The 27,893-nt window shown below is 37.6% G+C and overlaps 1 protein-coding gene across 1 annotated transcript; it reads right to left on the bottom strand.

Annotated features, from left to right (window-relative positions):
* Positions 1-5,094: 5,094 nt before the first annotated feature.
* On the bottom strand, positions 5,095-17,009 carry LOC104105728 (uncharacterized). The gene is made up of 5 exons (XM_070191973.1): positions 16,621-17,009; positions 7,144-7,221; positions 6,967-7,051; positions 5,552-5,640; positions 5,095-5,422 (listed from the first exon to the last, which is right to left on the bottom strand). The coding sequence occupies exons 1-5, from the start codon at positions 16,951-16,953 to the stop codon at positions 5,279-5,281; spliced, it is 729 nt and encodes a 242-aa protein (XP_070048074.1). The 5' UTR covers positions 16,954-17,009; the 3' UTR covers positions 5,095-5,278.
* Between the last annotated feature and the right edge of the window lie 10,884 nt (positions 17,010-27,893).

Consider the following 27,893-nt stretch of genomic DNA (forward strand, 5'->3'; position numbering starts at 1 on the left):
TCGAAATCCTAGAAAAAGAAAATCGACAAATGATCAAAATGATATTATGAAGGGATCTCCTGAAGAGACCCAAGATCTGATTAGTTCTGAGATCCCTGAAGAAATCAATGAACCTGAGACTCAAGTGAGTGAGGAACTTTTAATAAGTTCTACTGGTGATGGGATTAATTTAAATCGATTTGAAATAGTGGTGGATAATATTTTTGCATATAATGTTGCACTTAACATTATGCAAGATAGTGAAAATCTTGAACCCCGATCTGTCGAAGAATATCGACAAAGATCTGATTGGCCAAAATGGCAAGAGTCAATTCAATCGGAATTGAAGTCACTTGCTAAAAGAGAGGTCTTTGGACCAGTAGTCCAAACACTTGCTGGTATAAAGCCAATTGGTCATAAATGGGTTTTTGTGCGAAATATATTCACCAGTTATGGATGCCATAACATTTCGATATCTCATCAGTTTAGCCTTACGTGAAAGGCTTGAAATACATCTAATGGATGTGGTTACAGCTTATCTGTACGGGTCACTTGATAATGAAATTTACATAAAAATCCCTGAAGGATTTAAAATGCCTGAAGCATATTCAAAATCCCGGAAAATGTACTCAATCAGATTACAAAGATCTTTGTACGGTTTAAAGCAATCTGGGCGCATGCGGTATAATTGCCTCAGTGAATATTTGCTGAAAGAGGGTTACATAAATGATATTATTTGTCCATGTATTTTTATAAAGAAAATGGCTTCAGAATTTATTATACTTGTTGTGTATGTTGATGACATAAATCTTGTTGGAACTTCAGAAGAGCTCCAAAAGGCAATTGAATATCTTAAGAAAGAATTTGAGATGAAAAATCTTGGAAAGACAAAACTTTGTCTTGGTCTGCAAATTGAACAACGGGATCTTTATCCATCAATCTGCCTATACATAAAGGGTCTTAAAACGCTTTTACATAGACAAAGCGCACCCATTGAGTGCAGCAATGGTTGTTCGATCACTTGATGTGAATAAAGATTTGTTCCGGCCTCCAGAAGAGGATGAGGAACTCCTTGGTCCCGAAGTACCCTATCTTAGTGCAATTGGTGCACTAATGTATCTTGCTAATACTACAAGGCCTGACATAGCATTTTCTGTTAATTTACTAGTAAGATATAGTTCTTCTCCTACACGAAGACATTGGAATGGGATTAAGCATATATTGTGATATTTAAAGGGAACTCTTGATATGGGTTTGTTTTATGCTAACAAAGATAGTGCAGATCTTGTTGGTTATGCAGATGCAGGTTATTTATCTGATCCCCATAAAGCTAGATCTCAAACCGGGTACGTTTTTACATGTGGAGGTACTATCATATCATGGCGCTCCACAAAGCAATCTATTGTTGTTACTTCTTCAAATCATGCTGAAATAATAGCTATTCATGAAGCAAGTAGGGAATGTGTATGGTTGAGATCAATAATTCATTTTATTCGAGAAAAATATGGTTTGGAATGTGAGAAAAGACCCATAATTTTATACGAAGACAATGTTGCATGCATAGCCCAATTGAAGGGAGGATTTATAAAAAGAGATAGAACGAAGCACATTTCACCAAAATTATTCTACACACACGATCTTCAGAAAAATGGTGACATTGATGTGCAACAAATCCGTTTAAGTGGCAATCCGGAAGATTTATTCACTAATGTTTTACCAACTTCAACTTTTGAGAAGATAGTATACAAGATTGGAATGCGGAGATTTAAATATTTGAAACAAGGTTTTCATCAGGGGGAGTAAAATACGCGATGTACTCTTTTTTCCTTACTAAGGTTTTTTCCCACATGGTTTTTCTTATAAGGTTTTTAATGAGGCAGCTAGCAATGCGTATTACTAAATATGTGTACTCTTTTTCCTTCACTAGGATTTTTTTTTCACGGGGTTTTTTTCTAGTAAGGTTTTAATGAGGCACATTATCTTTTAATGAATATTCAAGGGGGAGTGTTATAAATATATTATATTATGGATGTTCATTTAGTACTCCGCTATAAATAAGCTTCCTGAAGAAACTTATCCATATGAGACTCCGTCATAAATATGTTTATCTATTTAGTACTCTATTGGAAATAGGCCTCGTGAAGAAGCTTATCCTTTCGGTACTCCGTTATGGATAAATATTACCCATGGTAGAAGATTATCTATATCTGGCACAACAGCTTAGAGTAGCAGCTTCATTTCTTCTATAAATAGAGGAGTTTTCAGTTCATTATGTACAGAAGTTTGAAGTTTGAATAATATATCAGTTTCTCTCTATACTTGTCTTTACTTTACTGTCTTTATTTTATAACAACCAGCTAGGATTTGAGTTAAAAATCCCTAACTCTCTCTCTCTCTCTCTCTCTTTGTTGCCTCACTCATTTGCTACTCTCTCTCTCTCTCTCTCTTCGCCACTGCTCACGCTGCCTCAAGCCCCCAACCACTATTCTTCTCTTTGCTACCTCGACGGTCGCCAGTGTTAGCCCCAGGTAAGTTCCTTTCTCTTTTATCGCCTTTTCAGAATTTTATTAGTCTTTTATTAAAGAATATTATTTTTTAATTTAGGTTAATGACTCTTGTTTGTTGTTTGTTAATTTTTGATTCTGTAGAATTTAGTATTGTAGTCCGTAGATTATTGAGTTTTCTAGTGCATTTGCTTTGATAAACTTATGAAAAATAATTGTTGATTTTCTTTTTTGGAATTGAGATTCTTTTTTGTGTTTAATATTCAGAATGTGGGTATATTCAATTGCTTTTTAAGCACCAATAAGTAGGTTGTTCAACACTTCAGGAATAAAGTCATTGTTTTAGCTCCAAAATAAATTTTAATTTATCTTTAGGTTCTTAATTAACTCAATATGTATTGACTTAAACTCAATCTTAATAGTACTGTAGCAGGGGTGGATTTAGGGAGGCGGAAAGGAGTTCGTCGGAAAATTGCACTGTTAAAATTTTTGAACCCCCTTCGCAAATGTTCTGGCTCCGCCACTGTTAAGTGGTGGAGGAATTCCAACTATCTTGCGAGGCCTCTTGGCGGTAATCAGATACCATTATATTCACTCCGGCACCAATGGCTGAAACTTAACATAAGTATATATTTTATATGCATAGTTGAATGTAAATTAAGCCAATGAATGCAAGTACATATGCTATATAGAGAGATCTAGTTTTTGTGCAATGAGTTCAAATGAATCCAGTATTTTCTATATAGAGCATAGAATATATATGTAAAAAACAATATTAATTCAGAATGCATAACTTCAAAAAGTATAATTATTCAGTAATAAAAACTTAAATGTTGAATCTATCAAATTTAAATTCTAAATCCGCTTTTATTTGTCTTATTCCTACTCATTTGTTCCATTTGGTTTGTGGGTTGATCTTCTTCTTTTTTTTCAATCCAATTATTATGTTGGATAGCACAAGAAAATCGTTGTAGTATTGGTTGCATCTCCTTGTTATAAATCGCATCTATAAATGGAGAAAGAATAGTATAAAGCAAAGTTTCTTTTTGTTTTCCTTTGTTTATTTTTTTTTTATTTTGCACCGGGTGTCCGAGTCTCTTTTGAGCCCCGACTAATCCCGGGGATGCACAGGCCCTCGGCAAAGAGTTTCCCGCAAGTGCACCACGGTTAATTCAGGTTTTACTTGGTCCGATGGCCCTCAAAAATTGTTTGCACCCAGTGGATTTCGAACTTGAGACCTTGAAAGGGAGCAAACCCCAAGGCTCAAGTCAATTGACACCGGGCCAACCCTTTGTTTATAAAAAAAGGGAAAGAATGATAGGATAAAAAGAGACAAAGTTAAAAGAACCAAAGGGAAGTTCAAATACCAAGTCATCAACCAAAACTTGACACTTTTTTCTTGGCGTGAAATATGTGGGAAAACTAATGAAAGAAATGAGACATGTGACAATTAGTATTACTAATATAGCATCCGCGTGGATGCGCGAAAAATATAAATCGTGTTGTATAATTTAATTTATTTGATCATATTATATCATATTGCTTGAATTAAATTTTAATTTCCTTTTTTAAGTAAAACATACCCAATAAGAAAATCTTATAAAATTAGAAAAAGATTCATATGATCATCGAATAACTTTTCAGTTTCTCACTTTTTTTTAATTACATAATCTACTATATTCAGTATTATTTCATTTGCTATTATGGCACTTTATTAGCTTATTACTTGTGCTATCCAATATATATATATATATATATATATATATATATATATATATTTATTTATTTATTTTCCTTACTACTAACAACACAATAGGCCACTTGGCTTAATGTAGAGGTTTTTTCCTCTCTTTTTAATAATAATAGGAGTACTATTTTTTTCCAATTGTTATTTTTTTTCAATACAAGTAACATTAGTATTATTCTTGTATATTCTTATTCTTAGAATTCTTTCATTCCATGTTGTTTCTTGTGCTTTAGTTATCATATTGCTTCGTTGTGATCATGCTTTCCATGAGACGCTGGGTCTATCAGAAACATTCTCTATAACTTTACAAGAGGTATCAGGTAACTCTATCCACCAAGACTTGGATAGATGGGAAGAAATCACATAATATTTGCCTCCGCTTGGATTTGAACCTGAGACGTCATGGTTCTCACTCACTTCATTGACCACTAGGCCACACCCTTGGATGCTATATCATTCTTTTTTTAATGGACTAATAAAGAAAGTATGTCATATAAATTGAAGCGGAGGGAGTATATGTTTTAAAATTATGTTACTAATCAAAATGACCAGTAGAATTAGCATTTTTATTGATATTGGTATCTTAATTACTCAAATTAACAAAGTGCCAGTACAAATGCCAAAAGAATGGGACCCCTTTGGCAATTCCAAAACCCAAGTTCTCGTAATTTTTAATTTAAATGTTCATCTCAGACTTTTACTTTCTTATTTTGTTAAAGAACTTGAGTAATTCAAGCCAAGGAAAAGTACTACTAACCAGTGCAGATTCTCTCCCTTGAACATGTATGCTTCAGAGTAACCCTCCTTTTGCTTGAATAGAACTTCATAATCTACTTTATCCAGCAGGAAATGGTACATTGTCCATTGCATGACAAATTTAAAGAGGTTAACCAATAGAGATTATTGATACAAGTTTAAAATTCAAATTCAATGAGACCTATCTATCAAGAAACTACAATCATGTGATGAAACTTAAGAAATCAAATTTAACCAGCAAAAAATTTAAGGAATTTCCTACTGGCACCAACTTTGTGAGAACGGGGTCAGTTTAAGCACTGCTACAGTTGACAATAAATGGTTTGACAAACTTGATAAATTCTGATGTTCTCATCCCCAGTTTAAGATCAATATCACCACCTCCTAACCAGAAGAAGTCAGGGTTGAGCTTTGTGATTGCTTCATCCAAAATCACCTGGTAAAATTAGTATGAGTTACAATGCAAGTAGTACCACAATGAACATGATAGTAGCACTGTCTAGGAAAAAAATATCTAGGCAGCCTTGCGAGAAAAATTTCTAAAAGCAGCAGCGAGAGTGAATACCGGGACATCTGTTTTCATGCCAATACACGTAACTCCATTGTGTTCGTAACCAGTCAGCTTCACTGATATCTCCTCGGGAGCAAGCCTCACTGCAAAAAGCAACCAATAGATAATACTACTATTATTCTACATGAAGCGGACAACTTAATCTGACACCAGATATGGGCAGAACTCATAAACTTGGAGCATATGTCTGTACATCAACAACCAAAAGATAGAGTAATAATAAGCAACAAGGCACATAAATCATGTCTCTCAACCTCATAAGTCATAACTTCAGTTCTTTGCTGGATGTTCTCTGAGCGGATAATTTGTTCCAGTTTTCTTAGTCTTGTATCCGGTGGCTGAATCATTTCATTGTGATTATAAATAATCTACTTTACAGTTGCTGAGAGAGCATTACTGGGATGAGATAACAGAATTTCATGCTAGTTTATCTAAGCTGGTTAAAGTAAAATGATCATATAAAGAAGCGCACCAGAACTTTCCATTAAGAGATCCTTTAAGCATATCATCCAAACATTAGAATAACAATTTATTCCTGAATTTCATGCTTCCACGAAAGAATCAGTCAACAAGCTGTAATTTGTGAGAGACAATTATGCTGCCCGGCAATTCCTACTTCCATCACTTGGGCTACCCAATATGCTGAAGTCCATAGTAAAACCGTATAACAAGACAACATATATGACAAAAATATTGCTAAAGTCATCACTCACGAAACAAGCACACGAAGTCTGACACACGTACACTTGGCAGTGGCCAACTCTCTTTTCATTTTTTACCATTAAATACACAGAAGTGGACATTCAAATAAAGGATCTCAATTCTGGAAATATTTCTCAATCTTTTCTCTTAAGCTGTAAGGTTAAAGTGGAATTGCAAAAGCTTCTAAAGTATGTGACTGGTCCGAGGAAGACAAAAAGATTACTTCTTTATACTCAATACGACATAAACATATACTTTAATCAACAAATTTATGCAATATAAACATGCACATTCATTTATGGCTATTGATTGCTTCTTTATACTCAATAAGACAAACATATACTTTAATCAACAAACTTATGCAATATATGCAGATTCATTTGTGGTTTTTGATTTTGTTTATATATACATCAAAAGCTGACTAACTAGAGGAGAATGGATATAGTGGATTCCCATAGCCGACCTCAATTAATTTGGGCTTGAGGCAGAGTTGACTCACGGGTTGATACATCAAAAGCTTGCACAGCTAATATCCACCTTTCAGCGAAATTTTTTCTCACTATAATCAAATTAATTACTTCGAATTCGACATTTTCAGACATGGTGAAGATTCTCAAAGCTGCATATTTCTCTATTTAATTCTCATGCTGATCACTTTAACTGCTAGACCTGATGAAAGTATTGAGTAACTTAGAGATGGAACTTACTGTTGAATTTCTTTTTGGCTATCTTGCCATCGTTGAGAGTGTACAGAAAATTCTTCACAGTCTCAGCATTGAATCGAGCAGTATACTGCAATCAAGAATATATAAGAAGCACATTATGTTAGTGGTAGATACTGTTTCTAGCACCCCAAAACCCAAATCAAGTGGTATAATAGTTACCTGTACGACAACAACGTAGTACTTTGAATTGTTACGATCACTACAATCAGTAATATTAGATGGGGCTTGAGTATTTACCTGCATTTGAGCAGACAGGATTTGACTAAGATAGAAAAGAACCTCATGCATAGAGACACTGAGATGATTCAAAGTTAAGGAGCATCCATTATCTACTTATCCCCCCATCCCACCCCCACACATATACACACCAATTCACAAAAGAAAAAACGGAAAAAAATGAGCACCCGATATCATAAGCATTTTCAACACCACAATTTCATGCATAGATCTGCAAAGGTACAATGAGGTTTTGTTTGAGATCTGTGTGGCTGTTTCTCACAAGTTTACAAGGAAACAGAAATACAAGAGGACCATCACCAATATACCCCAAAATGATCACATTTTGAAAAGGGGATAATGACTTCTCTGATCTTTGGCCATTCAGTTCAAACTTAATTCAAATTTTACAGATATTGATAATAATTGTGGCCAAGTATAAGCTTCCTAAACATAGGCTCATTGTTATGACTTGAAAAGTTACACAGTTCTTTGGAATTAAACTGAAAGAGGAAAAGGATAAAAAGATCAAATTCAACTCAACAAGGCCATAATCCTAGGAACAACTCCAAGAAAATTATCTAAAAATACTTACTACAGAATTATCCAATCTCTTTTAGTGATAATGTCATGAATAATAACTTTTACACTCACTGCACAAATATCTGAAGCACGTCACCCCATGCTGAAGCAAAGTTGGATTTTTCATAGCCACATGAAGCCGTATAAGGTTTTTCTTTATCTGTTTGTTCATACCTGCAATCTCATGGTCATGTTTTTATTCTTGCTCTTAGGGGTGGTAACATTATAAGGCCTTTTTGGTCCTCAATCAGTATTTCCTACTGTCGTTTATGTTTCTCATAGAAGTGAGAGGAAATATTCGCATATGTTGCTTCATCAGAAGTACATTAACTTTACATATCAAAAAACATAAATCAAATATCATACTTCTCTAAATTTAGTCACTTACGTTCTCAAGTACCATTGTTATACATCGTGAGAGGTTTCATAATTACTGTTACGCGGCGCCTTCTTGATGTTCCTTGGAAGGGCGACGTAAGGCTAAGCAACCGATGTCAGTGCGATTGTTGTCCGCCAACTGAGGTCCCCTCCGTACGCTAGACTAGATTGTCAGTGCCGTACGGGAAAACCAATGTCGTAATCAATTGAAAGAGAGAGCAGAAAAGAGAATTGAGAATGAAAGAAAGTTTGATTGCATTGAATGAAAGCTATTACAGAAAAACAACACGGTGTCGGGGGGGAAAGACACCAGTACAGAGAATTGTTTGCTTGCTTGAAAGTTTGATTGCTTGGTCCCCCTTAATAATGCTTAAAAAAAATAAACCAAAGTTACATCACTACACCTATAAAAGCTGAAAAATCACACTTAAAGAAAATGCAGTAAAACTACTCTATATTTACAATGAAAAGGACTTAGTCTTATACAAAGCAGAAACAAGTCCGTTGGCAGCAACTTTGTCTTTAGCATCAGGGTCTGCGCGCGCGGCGCTGTTGGCATCTGCCTGTGGCTGGGCGCTGGCGATGGCTATCGGTGGGGCGACAGAGGCACATGCGCGCCTGTCACTCGGAGCTGCCGAGACCACGGGGCCAACCGTGGCGACAGGCGTTGGGAAGCTGGCCAGGACGCCACGGGGCGCATCCAAGGGGTCATAGGGCATGGTTGGAAAGCCGCCCATGACATTCTCCCCCACCTGAGTTGGCGACGTCCTCGGCGCCTTCCTAATCAATCAGGCTCTTGTAGGTTTTGAGGTTTGTTCCCCTCTCCCAAGTATTCTCCCCTGCATCACATCCCTGCCATTTCACCAAGAACTCCTGGTGATCTTTTCTTGAGGCGTGAATCACTCGATCATCCAGAATAGCTTCAACACGCCTTTTCCCGGTTGAATTGGGACCTCGAATACTTGGTATTGTGAGTTGGCTTCGTGAAGGATCCTCCATATCTTCCCGAAAAGGTTTCAGGAGACTGACATGGAAAACAGGATGGATTTTCCACCAAGCTGGGGTATCCACCCGGTATGCAACTTTCCCAATGCGCCTTTCAATGGACAAGGGTCCAATATATTTTTGCAATAGGCGAGGGTCATGGACCCCTGCAAACAAGTACCGCTTTGGGATTTTGACCATCACTTTGTCTCCCACTTGGTATTCAACAAAGCGGCGATTCTGATCATCATGCCTCTTCATCCGCTTTTGGGCTTTGACAAGATAGCTCCGCACTATCTCCAAATTTTGCTTCCATTCTTTTGAGAAGCTAGCAGTTCGAGGAGATTTTGACATGTTTGGGGCGTTCACTGTGTGGGGGAGTAGCGGTTGTTGTCCAGTAACAATTTCAAAAGCGCTTTTGTTGGTACTTGAGCTCTTTTGTGAATTGAAACACAGTTGAGCAGCATCCAGAAGCTTCACCCAGTTCTTTTGCGATCCGGTCACAAAGTGCCGGAGATATTCCTCTAGCATGCCATTGAATCGCTCCGTCTGGCCATCAGATTACGGATGAAAACTTGAGCTAAGACTCAATTTTGACCCGAGGCACTTAAAGAGTTGGGTCCAAAAGTTGCTAGTGAAGCGTGAGTCGCGATCACTAACAATGTCTTTAGGTAGGCCCCAATATTTGACAACATGAGAGAAGAATAGTCGAGCTGTATCTTCTGCTGATATATATTGTGGGGCTGCTATAAAGGTAGCATACTTGGAAAACTGATCCACCACAACCAAGATAGTTGTGAGATCTCCGACCTTGGGCAATCCAGTGATGAAGTCCAGGGAAACGCTTTCCCAAGGTCTTTTTGGGTCAGCTAGTGGTTCCAAGAGCCCTGCCTGCGTCAAGTGGTCTGACTTATCCTTTTGGCATACTAGACAAGTTTTCACATACTGAGCGATGTCATCGACCATTTGAGGCCAATAATATACACGGCGAAGCAATGCCATGGTGCATTCCTCACCGGGATGACCGGCCCACAAAGTATCGTGGCATTCCGCCAGAAGAGCCCTTCGCAGATCTCCTCCTTTAGGAACATAAAGTCGGTTCCCTTTCACTTTCATGAAACCATCTTCGGTGTAGAACTCGCGAGTTTTGCCCTGTCCTACCAAATCAACCAAATACTGTGCAGCAGGATCCTTGATGAGTAGATCCTGTATCTGGTCTTTTATGGTGGTGGTTACTTCGCTTCCCTTTAGGGCTGCGAGTAGACACACCGATGCTAGATCAGCTCTCTGGCTGAGTGCATCAGCAACATGATTGGTCTTCCCACTTCGGTACTCCAGGTTGAAGTGAAATTTCGCTAGGAGTTCCTGCCACCTAGCCTGTCGACCATTCAGCTTTGGTTGGGTCATGAAATGGCTAACGGTTGTGTTGTCTGTCTTGACCACGAATGGGGCTCCCAGTAGATAATGCCTCCAAAGGCGTAAGCAATGAACGACAGCCAATAATTCTTTCTCATGGGCGGCATAGCGCCGCTCTGCATCCTTCAGCTTCCGGCTCTCGTATGCTACGGGATGCCCTTCTTGTAGCAATACTCCACCAAGTGCATAGTCAGAGGCATCCGTTTGCACTTCGAATGGCTTGGCCAAGTCAGGAAGGGCCAAGACTGGGCTACTAGACATAGCCATCTTCAATGCGTCGAAGGCCTCTGCCCGCTTGGGGCCCCGATCCCACGGTGTGACCTTCTTGAGAAGTTCTGTCAGCGGCACTGCAATGAGGGAGTAACTTTTCACAAACCGCCGATAGAAGTTGCATAGGCCAAGGAACGACCTCAAGGCGTGGATATCCTTAGGAGGCGGCCATTCTGTGATGGCCTGAATCTTCTGCTGGTCCATCTTGATCCGCCCTTCCTCGATGACATATCCGAGGAAGTCAATTTGTTTCTGAGCAAAGGAGCACTTGGATAGCTTTGCATATAATTCGTGCTCCCGCAATCGGGCTAGGACCTTTCGCAAATGCTCCAGGTGTTCTTCCAGTGTTTGGCTATATACCACAATGTCATCCAAATAAACCACGACGAATTCATAAATGTATTCTCGGAAGACTTGGTTCATCAAGGTGCAAAATGTGGCTGGCGCGTTAGTCAAGCCAAAGGGCATAACCAGGAAGTCGTACGACCCATATCTTGTCACACAGGTCGTCTTGTGCTCATCACCCTCTGCAATCTGAACTTGCCAATAACCTGTCCTCGGGTCTATTTTGGTGAATACCATCGCACCACCCAGTCTATCAAACAAGTCTGTCATTAGCGGGATACGGTACTTGTTTTTCACGGTGATTTTGTTTAGAGCCCGGTAATCCACGCAGAGTCGTAAACTACCATCATGTTTCTTTTGGAATAGCACAGGGGACCCGTATGGGGACTTAGAGGGCACGATGATCCCTATGTCTAGCATTTCCGTCAATTGTCTCCGAAGCTCGGTGAGTTCGGGTTGTGACATTCTGTACGGCGCCCGGGCAGGTGGCTTCGCACCCGGCACCAACTCAATCTCATGGTCCACAGTTCGCCTAGGCGGAAGACGCTTTGGCATGTCTTGTGGCATGATGTCTTCAAATTCCAGAAGCAACACCTTCACGGGTGCAGGAATGGGACCCGAGGAGCGTTCTATATCTTCCATGCAGAGGGTAGCCAGGAACGTGGGTTCATGTCTTTTTACCCCCCTTCTTCAACTGCAAGGCCGAGATGTTCTCAGCGGCCATCTTCATGGGAATGCACAGAATAATGCAGGGCTTAGCTCCGTTTTCTCCATCATCAGTAGCAAGTCTGCATACGGTGCGGGCATGATATTGGTATGTCTCAGGAATTCCATCCCCACTATCAACTCGAAGTCATCTATAATCACCACGCGCAGGTTGAACTTTCCTTCATAAGGGCCAAGTTTCACCGGTACTTCTTTGGCTATTCCACCCACTGGCTGAGGTGGTGAGTTGATAGCCTTGACACGACTTTTGCCCTTTCCTACAACTAGGCCAAGGCACTCCACCTGAGTCGAGGCTAAGTAGTTGTGGGTAGCACCCGTGTCTATCATCGCCCGAATGGGCTTGCCATTTACCTTCATGTCAACGAACATTAAGGTCCTCTCTTGATGAGGAGGAGTCATTTCGTTCGCCTTCTTTTTCCCTTTCTTGGCGATTGGACAGGGGTCCTTCTTCTTACGGATACCAGCATTGGTTCCCGCTAGAGGCTCAGAAATAGAGCCAACAATGGCATTGAATGCACCAACTGGTTCGGTCTGGTCCGCATTATCGGCATCGTCATCCGTCCCATCCTCAAAAGCTTGATGGGCGTTCATTTGTGCATGTGGGCATTCATTGTTCCAATGTGGTCCACCGCAATGACGGCATCCTGAGGGGGGTTTCCTCCCCCGATCATTGTTGTTAGATGCAGCGCTAGTACTGCTTGAGGAGGGAGCCTTAGATTTGGTTGCACTCCGGTCTCCTCCACTTCTGCTAAGGCCACCAGTGTTTGGCTGGCCTCCTTTGTATCCTCCTCGGACAGGCTGTTGAGGCCTGTCCTTCCGGGCTTCCACTTGATAATCTCCAAGGCACTTTGCTGCTTGGATTGCCTTAGGTAACGTGTCTACCCTTTGTCTTTGCAACTCCATGCGGGAATAAGGTTTCAACCCTTCCAGGAAGGTGAAAAGTTTGTCTTTGTCCCCCATGTCGCGGATGTTCAGCATGAGCGCAGAGAATTCCCGCACGTAATCCCGTACTGATTTGGTCTGGCAGAGCTCCCGTAGCTTTTTCCTAGCATTGTACTCAACATTTTCGGGGAAGAACTGTAGGCGTATGGCTGCCTTCAGTTCTGCCCATGTCTCGAGAGTATCTTCACCAGCCTTGATGGCTTCACCCGCCACCAGAGTTTGGCATCACCCTGAAGATACATGGCAGCAGTTGCTACCTTCTTAGCTTCTTCTAGGCCCCCCACGGCATCGAAGTATTGTTCGATGTCGAAGATGAAGTTTTCCACTTCTTTGGCATTTCAAGCTCCACTGTATGGCTTTGGCTCAGGAATTTTCAGTTTTTGGGCCACAGGGGCGAGGTTCACAATACCCCCGATTTGGTTTCCACCTCCTCGAAGCAGGCCTTGTAAAGCAGTGTTGACAACGTTGAGCTGGCCTGTCAAGTTGTCTATAGTTTGTTGCATGGCAGTCACCTTGTCTACCTCTTGTGCCCTGTTGGCTAAATCCTCGGCGCGCTCCTGTTGGAGAACCTCAAATTTACCAAAAATTTCGGTTGCCTCTGTGGCTGCCGTTTGCCGGTCTCCTTCAGAGTCGCGACTGATGTTTTCTATGTCAACTTCGGCCTGGATCAGTTTGCGGTCCAAGTCGTCCAACCTTTGCACTAGGCTGGTCTTTAAGTCGGGCACCATTTACACGATGGGTCGTAATGCGTCAACCGTTCCCTCAAGGGTCGCAATGCGATCCCCATAATTCACCATGGTCAGAAATAGTGGTAATTGCAATGTAATCCCTCGTCCGATGTCGAGCCTAGGCTCTGATACCAACTGTTACGCGGCGCCTTCCTGATGTTCCTTGGAAGGGCGACGTAAGGCTAAGCAACCGATGTCAGTGCGATTGTTGTCCGCCAACTGAGGTCCCCTTCATACGCTAGACTAGATTGTCAGTGCCGTACAGGAAAACCAATGTCGTGATCAATTGAAAGAGAGCAAAAAAGAGAATTGAGAATGAAAGAAAGCTTGATTGCATTGAATGAAAGCTATTACAGAAAAACAATACGGTGTCGGGGGGGAGAGACACCAGTACAGAGAATTGTTTGCTTGCTTAAAAGTTTGATTGCTTAGTCCCCTTAATAATGCTTAAAAAAAAATAAACCAAAGTTACATCACTAGGCCTATAAAAGCTGGAAAATTACACTTAAAGAAAATGCAGTAAAACTACTCTACATTTACAATGAAAAGGACTTAGTCTTCTACAAAGCAGAAACAACTCTGTTGGTAGCAACTTTGTCTTTAGCATCAGGGTCTGCGCGCGCGGCGTTGTTGGCATCTGCCTGTGGCTGGGCGCTGGCGATGGCTATCGGTGGGGAGACAGAGGCACATGCGCGCTTGTCACTTGGAGTTGCCGAGACCACAGGGCCGACCGTGGCGACGGGCGTTGGGAAGCTGGCCAGGACGCCACGGGGCGCGTCCAAGGGGTAATGGGGCATGGTTGGAAAGCCGCACATGACAGTACATTCGTCAACAGATTTCACTCTATTGTGTATTAACACCTTTTTAAAAAAATTCCCTCATCCAACATCACATCATCTAGAACAAGGTTAAGCTAAACCGTCTCAATCTTATAATAACATGTCATCAAAACCAGAGAATTGAAGCCTCATGCTTTTGCTATTCAACTTATAGAAAAGTTGTTTAGATTAAGTATATTAAAAGTACTCTCTCTGCTTCAATTTATATGACATTGTTTTCATTTTGGGACGTTATAAATATTTGACAACATTTCTTTCTCTCCAACTTTCACAACTTTAAAGATTCAAATCCATTAAGTTGCTCAAATAATAAATTTTGATGTACTTTTTTCTTGACAAGCTAACTTTTCAACTATTACATACTATCAAAAAGAGCCAACAAAATGCATAATCCCTCCTCTCCTTTCCGGTTTATATGACACTATTTTCATATAAGTGAATTCCAAAAAGAATGACACGTTTTTATATTTGGAAACAATTAACTTCACACTTTCCATTTGACCCTTAACAAGAAGCTTTTATAGCAACAAAAATCGCGAATTGTATACCATGTTTAATACTAACAACAACAACAACAACAACAACAACAACAACAATCCAGTGAAATCCCACTAGTGGGGTCTGGGGAGGGTAGTGTGTACGCAGACCTTACCCCTACCCCGAAGATTGCAGTGATTAAAAAAGCGTTCGCTTCCTCGCTTTAAGCGAGAAGCGATGCGAAGCGACTCAGTGCCCGCTTCACATGGGTGAAGCGACTCAGGTATAAAAAAGCGACCGCGTCCCACTAAAAAGCTAGAAGCGACCAAGCGATGCGAAGGAAGCGACCGCTTCTTTGTTTTTAAACAGACCCAGGCTATTTAATTAAAAACGAAGTTGTTCTGTCTTTTATTCTTCAACTTCAAGTAAGTCTTCAACAGCAATAGGTATGTTCTGATTTTCCTCCTTCTTCTTCTTCTTCTTCTTCTTCCTCTTCTTTTTCTTTCACTGTTTCAACGTCCAAATAGCAGCGAAATGCTGGCGAAATTTTTTTTTACCTTCAATTCTTTCTCAGAATTGATGCCAATCCTTGGGTTCTTCTTTCTCTGCCCAGTTTTTAACAGAGAAAAACTGTTCTTCCTCTAATTTTTATATCCTTTACATTGAAGTATTGAACATTTGCTTACAATTACATGTGTTGTATATGCTGTATTTATTTTAATTTTTTTTTTAAAATTCCGCTTCACTTCAAAAAAGCGAGCGCTTCGCTTCTCGCTTCCCACTTTAAGTGAAATGGGGGTTGTCGCTTTTCCTCGCTTCACGCTCTTCACAACACTGCCGAAGAGGTAGAGAGGCTGTTTCCGAAAGACCTTCGGCTCAAGAGGACAAAAAGACGAAAGGAGACAATATCAGTATCACCATATAAATCATAGGAAAAATAGGAACAACATAAAATACAGAAGAAAGATGCATGTTTAATACCATACATTTCAAAAAATTTATATCCACACAACTGTTAAGACATGTCTAAGAACACAAATTTCTAAAGTCACTATGTCACATAAATTGAATAGGGGGAATAAGTTAAAATGAATTTCTTAAACTACGTGCTCACTCAAAGACCTTATATAAAGTTTAAATCAGTGTTATCAAAAGCACCAAAAAGTGCTAAGGTCCATAGGAGCTTTAAGTTCAAAATGAAAATAAATCATGGGCTTTAATAAAGAAATGCGCAAATGGAAAAAAGAAATACAAATATGTATGTGTAGTCCAAGACTAATATTTATAAGCATAACTAACAAATACTATATGGACAAAGAAATTGGAAAAAAAATATGATAAAGTGAAATATAAGTTGTTTAGTGTCGCCTCTTCCGGATTACGCTCATTTGCAGGGAAAAGTACGCCTTAGGGAATTAATGACGACATTGACCCGCCCGTTAAGCAAGGCGAACCGCTCAACATGTTTTGTGCCTCGCTTCAGGGCTGAAGTGCGCTTTAAGCGCGCCTTTGAACACAATGGTTTAAATTCCATGCACTAACAATCTAAAAAGTATTTACAGGGCATTTGAGAGGAATTATAGGTGACTATTTCTAAGTAACACGATATAATAGGATAAATTACACTTGACAGTATAAACAATTTCATTACTCTGTTAGTGCATATATAACTAAAGTCCTAATTACAATTGCAAAATTAATCATCTAAAAAAACATAAAAGCAAAAGTGGTACCAGAACGATGCTTTTGCAGAGATGATGAATGGATGCAGCACCGAGAACATCACGACGAGCTTCGAGAGGCCAATCATAGTAATCAGAGGGAACGCGCTTGAAGCTGAACTCTCTAACGCCATTGACGACGAGAATGCTTGAAAGGTGGTCTTCGGTGGCGGAAGCGGTGGTGCCGGAGGCGGAGAGAAAAGGATCGGCGGCGGTGGAGGACTTGTTGGAAGTTTCTAGAGAGAGATTTGGAGAGAAATTGGAAGGAATAAGAGAGTGCTCCAGGATTTTTATCCGTTCGAGGATTCGGGTCTGAATTTTTTCCAGCACCACCAATGCTTCCATTGCTATAATTTTTTCAGTCCTTTTCTATTTTCAGTTCTGTACAATGGCGTCTGGATTAGATAATTTTTCATTTTATTCCTTTTAGTTACACAGATTTGTATTATTTAACTGCTTTTATAACTTGTTGAAAAAAGAAAAAAAATGCTTTTTATAACTTGAAAATAATTTTTCCGACTGCTCCACATGTTCTGTCCCATTTTTACATGGCATAATATTATTTTTTTTGTTTGTCTCAAAAAAAAAAAAATATATTTAAAATAAAATTAATTCTAATTTTAAAATTTTTTATTTTATTTTTAATGAGATGGTTTATACTTGCATAACTGTCTATCATTGATTTTAACTTATAAGTTCTTAAAGTCTTTTATTTTTTTCTTAACATCTTGTTTGGATAGTTGTTACTTATTGTATTGTATCGTATTACTACTTTAAATACAATGTTTATTTTGGTTGTTACTTGAATTTTATTGTATCGTATCATTAAATTCGTCGTTACGTAACGACAAAATGTGTCACTTTATGCAACAACCGATTTGGTGTGGTTGCGTCGTTATCTTCTCTTTTTCTCTCATCTCACCCTTTATTATTATTAAATAATTTTATTTTATCATTTACCCTACCTTTTTATATAATAAATTTACCCCGTATCACAATTTTTCTTTATAATATTGCAAGTTTATTTTTCATATTGCTGGTGCGTGATATTATGAAACAACATCAAACGATACAATCTATCCAAAGTTCTAAACATTATATTCATCAAACGATACAGTACAATACGATACATTATCAAACGATACGTAACTATCATCCAAACAAGTTGTAAAACTCGCATAATCAAACATTACCACATAAATCATGTTCAAATTTCACAAGAGTATTCTTTTTTCTTCTCCTGTAACGATCCAACCGGTCGTTTTGACTTTTAAAACCCTGTTCCCTTAAATAAAACTTTTCGTATGTGATTTAATGATTTATGACTTGTGGGGATGGTTGGTTCGGGATTTGGAAGTGTTTGGGTTGAAATCGGAACACTTGGTTCCTTAAATGGCTTTAAAAGGCCAAGTTTGACTTTGGTCAATATTTTAGGCAAACGGACTCAGATCAGTATTTTGACAGTTTTGGTAGGTCCGTATCGTGATTTGGGACTTGGGCGTATGCACGGAATCAAATTCCGAGGTCCCTAGCCCGAGATATGGAATTTTGATGAAACAATTAAAAAAACTTTAAATTCAAATAGTGACCGGATGTCGAATTATGTGCAAACGACCCCGGAATAGAATTTTGATGATTCCAACAGCTCCGTATGGTGATTTTAGATTTAGAAGCGTGATCAGAATTTTATTTGGAAGTCCGTAGTGAAATTAGGCTTGAAATGGCTAAAACAAGAATTTAAGTTTGGAAGTTTGACCGGGGAGTTGACCTTTTGATACCGTAGCCGGAATATAGTTCCGAATTTTTTCATAGCTCTGTTATGTCATTTATGACTTGTGTGCAAATTTTGTGGTCAATCGGAGTTGATTTGATAGGTTTCGACATCGAATGTAGAAGTTAAAAAATTTAAGTTTCATTAAGCTTGAATTGGAGCATAATTCGTGGCTTTAGCATCGTTTTATGTGATTTGAGGTTTAAAATAAATTCGTATGATATTGTAGGACTTGTTGGTATATTTGGCTGAGGTCCCGAGGGTCTCGGGTGGATTTCGGGTGGTTAACAGATCGAATTTGGAATTTGAAGAAGAGTTGAGGCAGCTGATATCTGGTGTTTCTTGGCAGCAGTTGCAGGTCTTGCAAATGCGAGAAATTGCTCGCAAATGCGAACCTCGCATTTGCGAGAAGGGCTTCGTAATTGCGAAGAAGCCCGACCTAGGCAGTGTTCGCATTTGCGACACATTTGATGCATTTGCGATCCCAGCAGAGTTCGCATTTGCGACTCTTTGGTCGCATTTGCGACCCCAGCAGCTGAAGGCCCAGCTTCGAATTTGCGAGAGTTGTGTCACATTTGCGACCCTCGCATTTGCGAACATGGTGTCGCAAATGCGACATCAAAGGCCTATGCCCAGCTCATTTAATGTGCGACTTAGGCCATATATCTCACTTTTCTTTCCTCTCTTGGGCGATTCTTGGAGCTTTTGGAAGAGGGTTTTCACCTAGCACTTTGAGGTAAGTAATTCCTACATAACATGAGTTACATACATAGATTATTGGTAGATTATAACATGTAAATTAGTGAAAACCATGGATTTAGGTGATAACCTAAGTGTTTGACAAAAATGAGATTTAACCACGAAATTTGTTATGGAACTTAGTAAAAATCATATATTTATGTTCCTAAGATTATGGGTAACGTTTCCATCCAAAAATTTCCAGAATTCGAGCACGTGGGCCCTGGGTGAATTTTAGAAATTTTACTATTTTGGATAAGGTAATTTATTTAATAGATAAATTTCGAATTATTTAGCATATATTAATTATTGTGTATAATATTTGGATAGTTTCGGATATTTCGGCGTCGAATCAAGAATTCAACGCGACGTGGTAATCGGAAAGTGGACTTCGAGACGAGGTAGGTCTCTTGTCTAATCTTGTGAGGGGAAAATGATCACATAGGAATTAAATTGAATAATTATTGCTAATTGCAGGGGTTACGTACACACGATGTGACGAGAGTCCATGCGTAACTACTATAAATGCTAAAGTTCGGGTAGTTTAGGACTCAAAGCATGAATTAATGTGTAAATTGTATTCCTTGACTAATTAATATTAATTGATATATATGAATATATTGTGAATTGTTAGATAAAGATATTAAAGGATGAAAATATCATATGCTTGATTTTCTGTGTTAAATTAATTAATTGTTAAAAGAAATTATTCTCCTCCCGAATTTATCTTATAATAAATATACTCTCCTTCCGGAGGTACATAAAAAATGTCCTCCTTTCTTGTGGAGCGGGCCGAACGCCTCGGCAGGATAGATGCATCTATGGATCGCGTCGCACGTCCCTCGGCAGTGTACACGACACTCTGGATCGGGTCGTACGTCCTCGGCAGAAATCGTGCTTAATAATAATAATCACACGATACCTTAATAGTTTATTGAAACTTGTGAAGCTAATTGATAAATTGAAAATCTTTGGAATTTAATGAATTGTTATTCCTGCTTGTTAAGGAATTATTGTTATTCCTGCAAATGAGACTAATTGATAAATTTGGAAATTTATTGGAATTGAAGAAATTTAATTAATATATTGAGAATTACTGTATTTGAAGGAATTTAATTATTTATACTGGTCAATAAAATTATTGTTAACTCTGTGAATCACGTTGATATAAATATTTTTATTTCATGATTATTTAATATTATTGACCCATAGTGAGTGTCAAAGTCGGCCATCTCGTCTCTACCTCTTCGAGATTAGGTTTGATACTTATTGGGTACACATTGTTTTCGTACTCATACTGTACTTGCTGCACATTTTATTGTGCAGATACATATATGTCTAGTGGCCTTGTGGGCGCAGAGGTGTGGTTAATAATTGTGGGGACATATGTGAGTTGCATTCTGTATTACGATCCACAGCCAACAGAGTCTCCTTCAGAGTTATTATATTTTTCCTGTCTAATTTATATTCTTGATAGATGTTGTATTTTATTTTTAATTCCCTAGTAAATGCTCATGCACTTGTGATACCGGATTTTGGGAATGGTTGTGAATTGTTTAAAAATTTAGTTGCTAAAAATATTTATCATTTACTCTATGGGTTTTATCTTTATTATTTCATTGAAAAAATTTTAATTTCAAAAATAATAAAATGGACAATTAAGTGAAGTTTGTATTATTGGCTTGCCTGACAGCGGTGTCCAACACTATCACGACCTTAATAGATTTTAGGGCGTGACATCTCCGATCCCTTAATGTAATAGAAAATCTATCTAAACAAAATCCCTTCATTAGGAAAGTGTTAAGTAAGACCAGTTCCACTGTCTGATAGTAGATTTTTTAGTAGCGCAGTCTTTTGTTGATTTAAAATTTCGAGTCTAGTTGTATTTAATTTATGCTACAAGCTAAGAAATAATTAGTAGCAGAAAATAAAAAAGACCTAGTGTGTTAGTTATCTATTCTATTGGATTCGTAACTTTGAATTAAATTTTGTATTTATATCAAAAAGTTTATTAAATATATACAAACTATTAATTTAAAATTCAATAATTTAAAAGATTTAAGATCCGAACTTTTATACTTTAAATCTTGGCTCGGGAACATCAAATGAAAACGGAGAAAAGACATTCAGATTTGGTTTTCACAAACCATGGAAGTTTTGCACCGCCCCTAGAAACAAATTAGTACTGTGAAAAATGAGGAGACGGCATTTTCCGTACACAAAGTCAAAAACAATTCCTTCCTCTTTTTCGTGGTTGCATGTGCTTGGAAAGAGCTACACCCCTTTTGAGAGGACACCCATGAAACTCTGTAGATGATAGATTAACAGGATCACAGTTATTCCAATTTTGCATATCTATTACCAATTATTTCATGTGAAAATTATTTTTCCTCCCTTTTATTTAGTGGGGTGCCCTAATTAAGAATATACCTTGTTTATTTAATGTTTTTTCAACTCTTGTTAAGTGCCTCCTAAAGAACCAAACGTTTTCATTGCAAGAGCTTCCAAAGTATGGTAAGAGTTCTCCTTTTTTTTTTTTTTTTTACTCACCATTAACATGCTTTACTTAATTGTTCTCCCATGTTTCTTTGTCTTGTTTCCTGAAATTATCATGATTTTGTGTTTTCTTAAAAAATCAAGAAAAACTTTAATTTTTCAAATAAGATTAAGTCCATGAACCCTAAAGTAGTGACATTGTCAGATATTTGTGGATGCTTTGGATTATTATGTTACATTGTTGTATCAGTAACATATAACTAAGTTGTCCGTTTTATACTAGACATTGTTGTTCAATTTTCTTAAAAGATCAAACTCAGTTAATCAATTGTTATTATTTCAACGATGTTTTTCACCTTAACAATACATTGTATTGGTAATTACTATCGAGTCTTTAATGTGGATGGCAATCGCTATGGATTACTAGATCTATTGGAAGATGCTCACAATGTTGTAACAGGAGGTCCATCTACTTGGTTAGGGAAAACTACTTTCATAGAAGATATTCATCTGACTAGTGGTGTTACAATAAAAGTGGTCGATGATAATGATTTAACGACATTATTTAATATGTACAAAGATTTGGGTAAGAGAGAGGTTAATATAAATTTAAGCATAATAGATGAAAAACTTGATGAAGTTGAGGGTGAAAATTTCTCATGGAATAATGGCGACGAGGAGGAAAATATTGTTGAGAATACACAAGTTCACTTAGATTACGAACATGATTGTTTATCTTATTATGAATATGATGATAATAGGCTATTAGATGGTGTCAGCGATGATGCTAAAGATGATAAAGCAATTGATCACCCAATTGATAAAGTAAGTTTATTACTTTTTAATTTTCAAATTCAAAATTCCTAAAGTAGAAAATGTTATAAAATAAAAACTGTAAAGTAAAGACAAGTATAGAGAGAAATTGATATATTATTCAAACTTTAAACTTATGTATATAATGAACTGAAACTCCTCTATTTATAGAAGAAATGAAGCAGCTGCAAGGCTTTTCTTTAGCTGTTTGTAAGCTGTCTGCATGAGCTGCTTGCAACCTGCCTGTTTAATAAGAAGCTGCTGCAAATCATTTCATCGAGCTGCTTGCAACCTTCCTGCATCAGCTACTTGTAGATAAACATCAACAGAGTACTAAATGGATAATCTTCTTCAGGAAGATTATCTATAGCGGAGTAATATATGAACATCCACAATATAATTATTTTCATAACACTCCCCCTTGTATGTTCATTAAAAGGTATTGTGCCTCGTTAAAACCTTACTAGAAAAAATCCAGTGGAAAAATCCTAGTGAAGGAAAAAGAGTACACATATTTAGTAATACGCATTTCTAGCTGCCTCATTAAAACCTTATAAGGAAAACCCTGTGGGAAAAAATCTTAGTAAGGAAAAAAGAGTACATAGCGTATTTTACTACCCCTAATGAAAACCTTGTTTCAAATATTTGAGTCTCTGTATTCCAATCTTGTATACCATCTTCTCAAAAGTTGAAGTTGGCAAAGATTTAGTGAATAAATATGCCGGATTGTCACTTGAACGGATTTGGTGCACATCGATGTCACTATTTTTCTGAAGATCATGTATGTAGAATAATTTTGGTGAAATGTGCTTCGTTCTATCTCCTTTTATAAATCCTCCCTTCAATTGGGCTATGCATGCAGCATTGTCTTCGTATAAAATTGTGAATCTTTTATCACACTCCAAATCACATTTTTCTTGAATAAAATGAATCACTGATCTCAACCATACGCATTGCCTACTTGCTTCATGAATAACTACTATCTCAGCATGATTTGAAAAAGTAGTAACAATTGACTGTTTTGAGTACCTCCACACGCAAACGCGTACCCGGTTTGAGAATCGAGCTTTATGGGATCAGATAACTAACCTGCATCCGCATAACCAATAAGATCCGCACTACCTTTGTTACCATAAAACAAACCCATATCAAGAGTTTCCTTTAAATATCGCAAAATATGCTTAATCCCTTTCCAATGTCTCCGAGTAGGAGAAGAGCTATATCTTACTAGTAAATTAACAGAAAATGTTATGTCAGGCCTTGTAGCATTAGCAAGATACATAAGTGCACCAATTGTACTGAGATAGGGTGTTTCAGTACCAAGGAGTTCCTCATCCTCTTCTGGAGGTCGGAACGGGTCCTTATTCACTTCAAGTGATCAAAAAACCTTTGGTGTACTCAATGGGTGCACTTTGTCCATGTAAAAGCGTTTTAAGACCCTTTCTGTATAGGCAGATTGATACATAAAGATCCCGTTTGCTAAATGTTCAATTTGCAATCCAAGATAAAGTTTTGTTTTTTCAAGATCTTTCATCTCAAATTCTTTTTTAAGATATTCAATTGCATTTTGGAGCTCTTCTAGAGCTCCAACAAGATTTATGTCATCAACATAAACAGCAAGTATAACAAATTCAGATGACATTTTCTTTATAAAAATACATGGACAAATAACATCATTTATGCAACCCTCTTTCAGTAAATATTTACTAAGGCGATTATACCACATGCGCTCAGATTGCTTTAAACAGTACAAAGATCGTTGTAATCTGATTGAATACATTTCCCGAGATTTCGAATATGCTTCAGGCATTTTAAATCCTTCGGGGATTTTCATGTAAATCTCATTATCAAGTGATCCGTAGAGATAAGCTGTAACCACATCCATCATATGTATTTCAAGTCTTTCACGTAAGGCTAAACTGATGAGATATCGAAATGTTATGGCATCCATAACTGGTGAATATGTTTCTTCATAATCGACTCCAGGTCGTTGTGAGAATCCTCGTGCGACAAGGCGAGCCTTCCTTGTATCTTTCAACTTCATTTTGGTCATTCCTTTTTCGCACAAAAACTCATTTATGACCAACTGGTTTTACACCGGCAAGTGTTTGGACTACTGGTCCAAAGACCTCTCTTTTAGCAAGTGCGTTCAATTCTGATTGAATTGCCCCTTGCCATTTTGGCCAATCAGATCTTTGTTGACATTCTTCGACAAATCGGGGTTCACAATCCTCATTATCTTGCATAATGTTAAGTGCAACATTATATGCAAAAATATTATCCACCACTATTTCAGATCAATTTAAATTAATCTCATCACTAGTATAACTTATTAAAAGTTTCTCACTCACTTGAGTCTCGGGTTCATTGATTTCTTCAGGAATCTCATAACTAATCAGATATTGGGTCTCTTCAGGATATCCCTTCATAATATCATTTTGATCATGTGTCGATTTTCTTTTTCTAGGATTTCGATCCTTAGAACCCAAAGGCCTTCCACGCTTCAGATGTGCTTTAGGTTCACTAGTTCTTATGCTAGTAGATGGTCCTGCTGGGACATCAATTCATATAGGCACATTCTCTGCAGGGATATATGACTTAGTTATTTTTTTCAAATCAGTAAACGCGTCTGGCATTTTATTTGCTATATTTTGTAAATGGATGATCTTCTTGACCTCCTGATTACATATAGGGGTACGTGGATCAAAATGAGATAATGATGAAACTTTTCACACAATTTCTCTTTTGATTTTCGATCCACACATAATAATCTAAAGAAAACACACATTGAGCTGTAACGCGTATACTCACGAAATTATCCATATTATTCAAAATGACATAAACAAAATAAATATGATAGTAAATATTATTATCAAAGCATAACTTTTATTTATGTACAACAATTACATAACCATACTATCTACTACAAACAACAAAAATTAAAATATTTACATTTCTACATATTCACTACTGATCGCATGACTTGTTTCTCCTTCTGGGAGTGCAAAATAATCAGCTACATCCAAATGCATGAAGTCTAAATTATTTTCAGAAATACAATTTGCTTCAGCATTTTTCTCTGTCTTCTTCAGGGAGGCTTGATACAACTCAACCAGGTGTTTTGGCGTACGACATGTACGTGACCAGTGCCCTTTTCCTCCACATCTATAGCATGCATTTTCTGGCTTTGTTGCTTGCACCACTTCATGCTTTTGTTCCTTCCTTTTCCACTGCTGGTGGTGAAGAGGGTTCTTTGGTGCATTGTTATTACCACGATTAGAGTTTCCTCCCCGACCACGGCCATGACTGGGGCCACATCCTCTTCCACACTTAGCTTGGTGGAAGTTTGTCTCATTCACTTCAGGGAATGGACAAAAACCAGTAGGTCGGCTTTATAATTTTTTATTAATAGCCCATTATGTTGCTCGGCTACAAGAAGATGTGAAATAAGTTAAGAATACTTTTTAAATCCCATCTCTGCATGAGCATATTCGAGGCATGAAAAGTGGTGAAAGTTTTCTCCAACATATCATGATCAGTAATATTATCACCACATAGTTTCAATTGGGAAATAATTCTGAACATAGCTGAATTATACTCACTGATAGATTTAAAATCTTGTAGCCTTAGATGAGTCCAATCATAACGTGCCTGTGGAAGAACGACCATCTTCAGGTGGTCATAACTATCTTTCAAATTATTCCACAGTATGACTGGATCTTTAACAGTAAGATATTCCATTTTCAGGCCCTTATCAAGGTGATGGCGTAGGAATATCATTGCTTTGGCACGGTCCTGGTTTGATGCCTGATTTTTATCTTTGATGGTATCTGCCAGACCCATCGCATCAAGATAAATTTCGGCATCAAGCACCCAAGACATGTAGCTTTTTTCCGATATATCCAGGGCTACAAACTCAAGTTTAGAGAGATTTGACATTATTTAAAAAAAGAAAGTTCGTACCTCTGATACTTTCAAAGTATTTTCTCGAGATGGCAGAGTCTCGTGCTGATAGCATGTTATAAAATAAAAACTGTAAAGTAAAGACAAGTATAGAGAGAAATTGATATATTATTCAAACTTCAAACTTATGTACATAATGAACTGAAAACTCCTCTATTTATAGAAGAAAGGAAGCAACTACAAGACTTTTCTTTAGCTGCTTGTAAGCTGTCTGCATGAGCTGCTTGCAACCTGCATGTTTAATAAGAAGCTGCTGCAAATCATTTCATTGAGCTGCTTGCAACCTGCCTGCATCAGCTGCTTGTAGATAAACTTCAACAAAGTACTAAATGGATAATCTTCTTCAAGAAGATTATTTATAGCGGAGTAATAAATGAACATCCACAATATAATTATTTTCATAACAGAAAATAGTTTCTTTTTCATGTTTTTAAGTTTGGTTTGCAAAAGTCTTTCTGTTTTTTCTATTTAGCATGGCAAGGAAGTGACGAAAACTTTTCATTCAAATAAGTATTAAATATTTTTACGTTTCTAAATTTTCAAGTTTCATTCTGTTCTTGGATATATGAAGTGAAAGATCAATTTACTGAGATAATGCATGACTAGCTTATTGACTAAACAGAAGACTTCATCACCTTTTTTTAAATTTTTTCCCACTCATTTGACCTTAATTTTTAATTATCTTGTTCCTTTAAGTGAGTATGAAAAAATTATTTGGAACTTAAATCTTGTTGTTTGATTGGTTGATTGTATAAACCAAGTGCCTTCTCTAGTTTGTAATCTCAATATATAGTATCTTATTACAATCTAGATGCACAATAATATTCAGTTTAAAAGTTGTGTTGTCTTTGTTAAAAGATCGGCCATGTTACATGATACGCTTTGCTATATCGGTTATTTTATAACTTATTTCTTTAGATGTTGTATAAGCAGGGGCGGATCTAGGATTGAGATTCTATGGGTTCAGCTTTAAAATTTTTAACAAGAAACCCAATATATTTTTAAAGTTATGGGTTAAGACCTACTGTTTGTTGCGATTTTAATGAATTTTTATATATAAATTTATGTTATGCATCACAAATACTGGACTGAAATGAACCCGGCGATCAAACTCTACATCCTTCCCTGTTTATAAGACCAGAATAATAATAATAATAATAATAAAAAATAAAAATAAAAAAATAATAATGAAGATTATTGTAACAAAGTTTCAACTATTTTGTTAGCTTTATAAAAAAGACAGAAATCGAGTAACCGAAAAAAAAAACCCAATAAGCTTGAAGTATCACAAACAACAGATAATTCTATAGATAACAAAGGCATATAATTAATTAGAGCACCCCACTAAATAAATAAGAAGCGAATTACGATTTGCTCCTATAGAAACTGGTCAAGTATTTCACAGCTGACGGTCAATGGCCGGATATTGATGTAAAGGGGGGGGGGGGGGGGAGATGCCTAATATTGAAAGTTAGGGGGAGGTTGATTTTTAAGCCAAACTTCG

The sequence above is a fragment of the Nicotiana tomentosiformis genome, chromosome 12 (genome assembly GCF_000390325.3).
Source record: "Nicotiana tomentosiformis chromosome 12, ASM39032v3, whole genome shotgun sequence".
In the NCBI taxonomy this organism is placed as follows: Eukaryota; Viridiplantae; Streptophyta; class Magnoliopsida; order Solanales; family Solanaceae; genus Nicotiana; species Nicotiana tomentosiformis.

Excerpts from the sequence above, each read along its gene's own strand:
- LOC104105728 (XM_070191973.1), bottom strand. The coding sequence starts at position 16,953 with ATGGAAGCATTGGTGGTGCTGGAAAAAATTCAGACCCGAATCCTCGAA. Across the intron at positions 7,222-16,620 it reads TCTGCAAAAGCATCGTTCTG|GTAAATACTCAAGCCCCATC; the intron begins GTACCACTTTTG and ends GCTCAAATGCAG. Across the intron at positions 5,641-6,966 it reads AGCCAAAAAGAAATTCAACA|TGAGGCTTGCTCCCGAGGAG; the intron begins GTAAGTTCCATC and ends TGCTTTTTGCAG.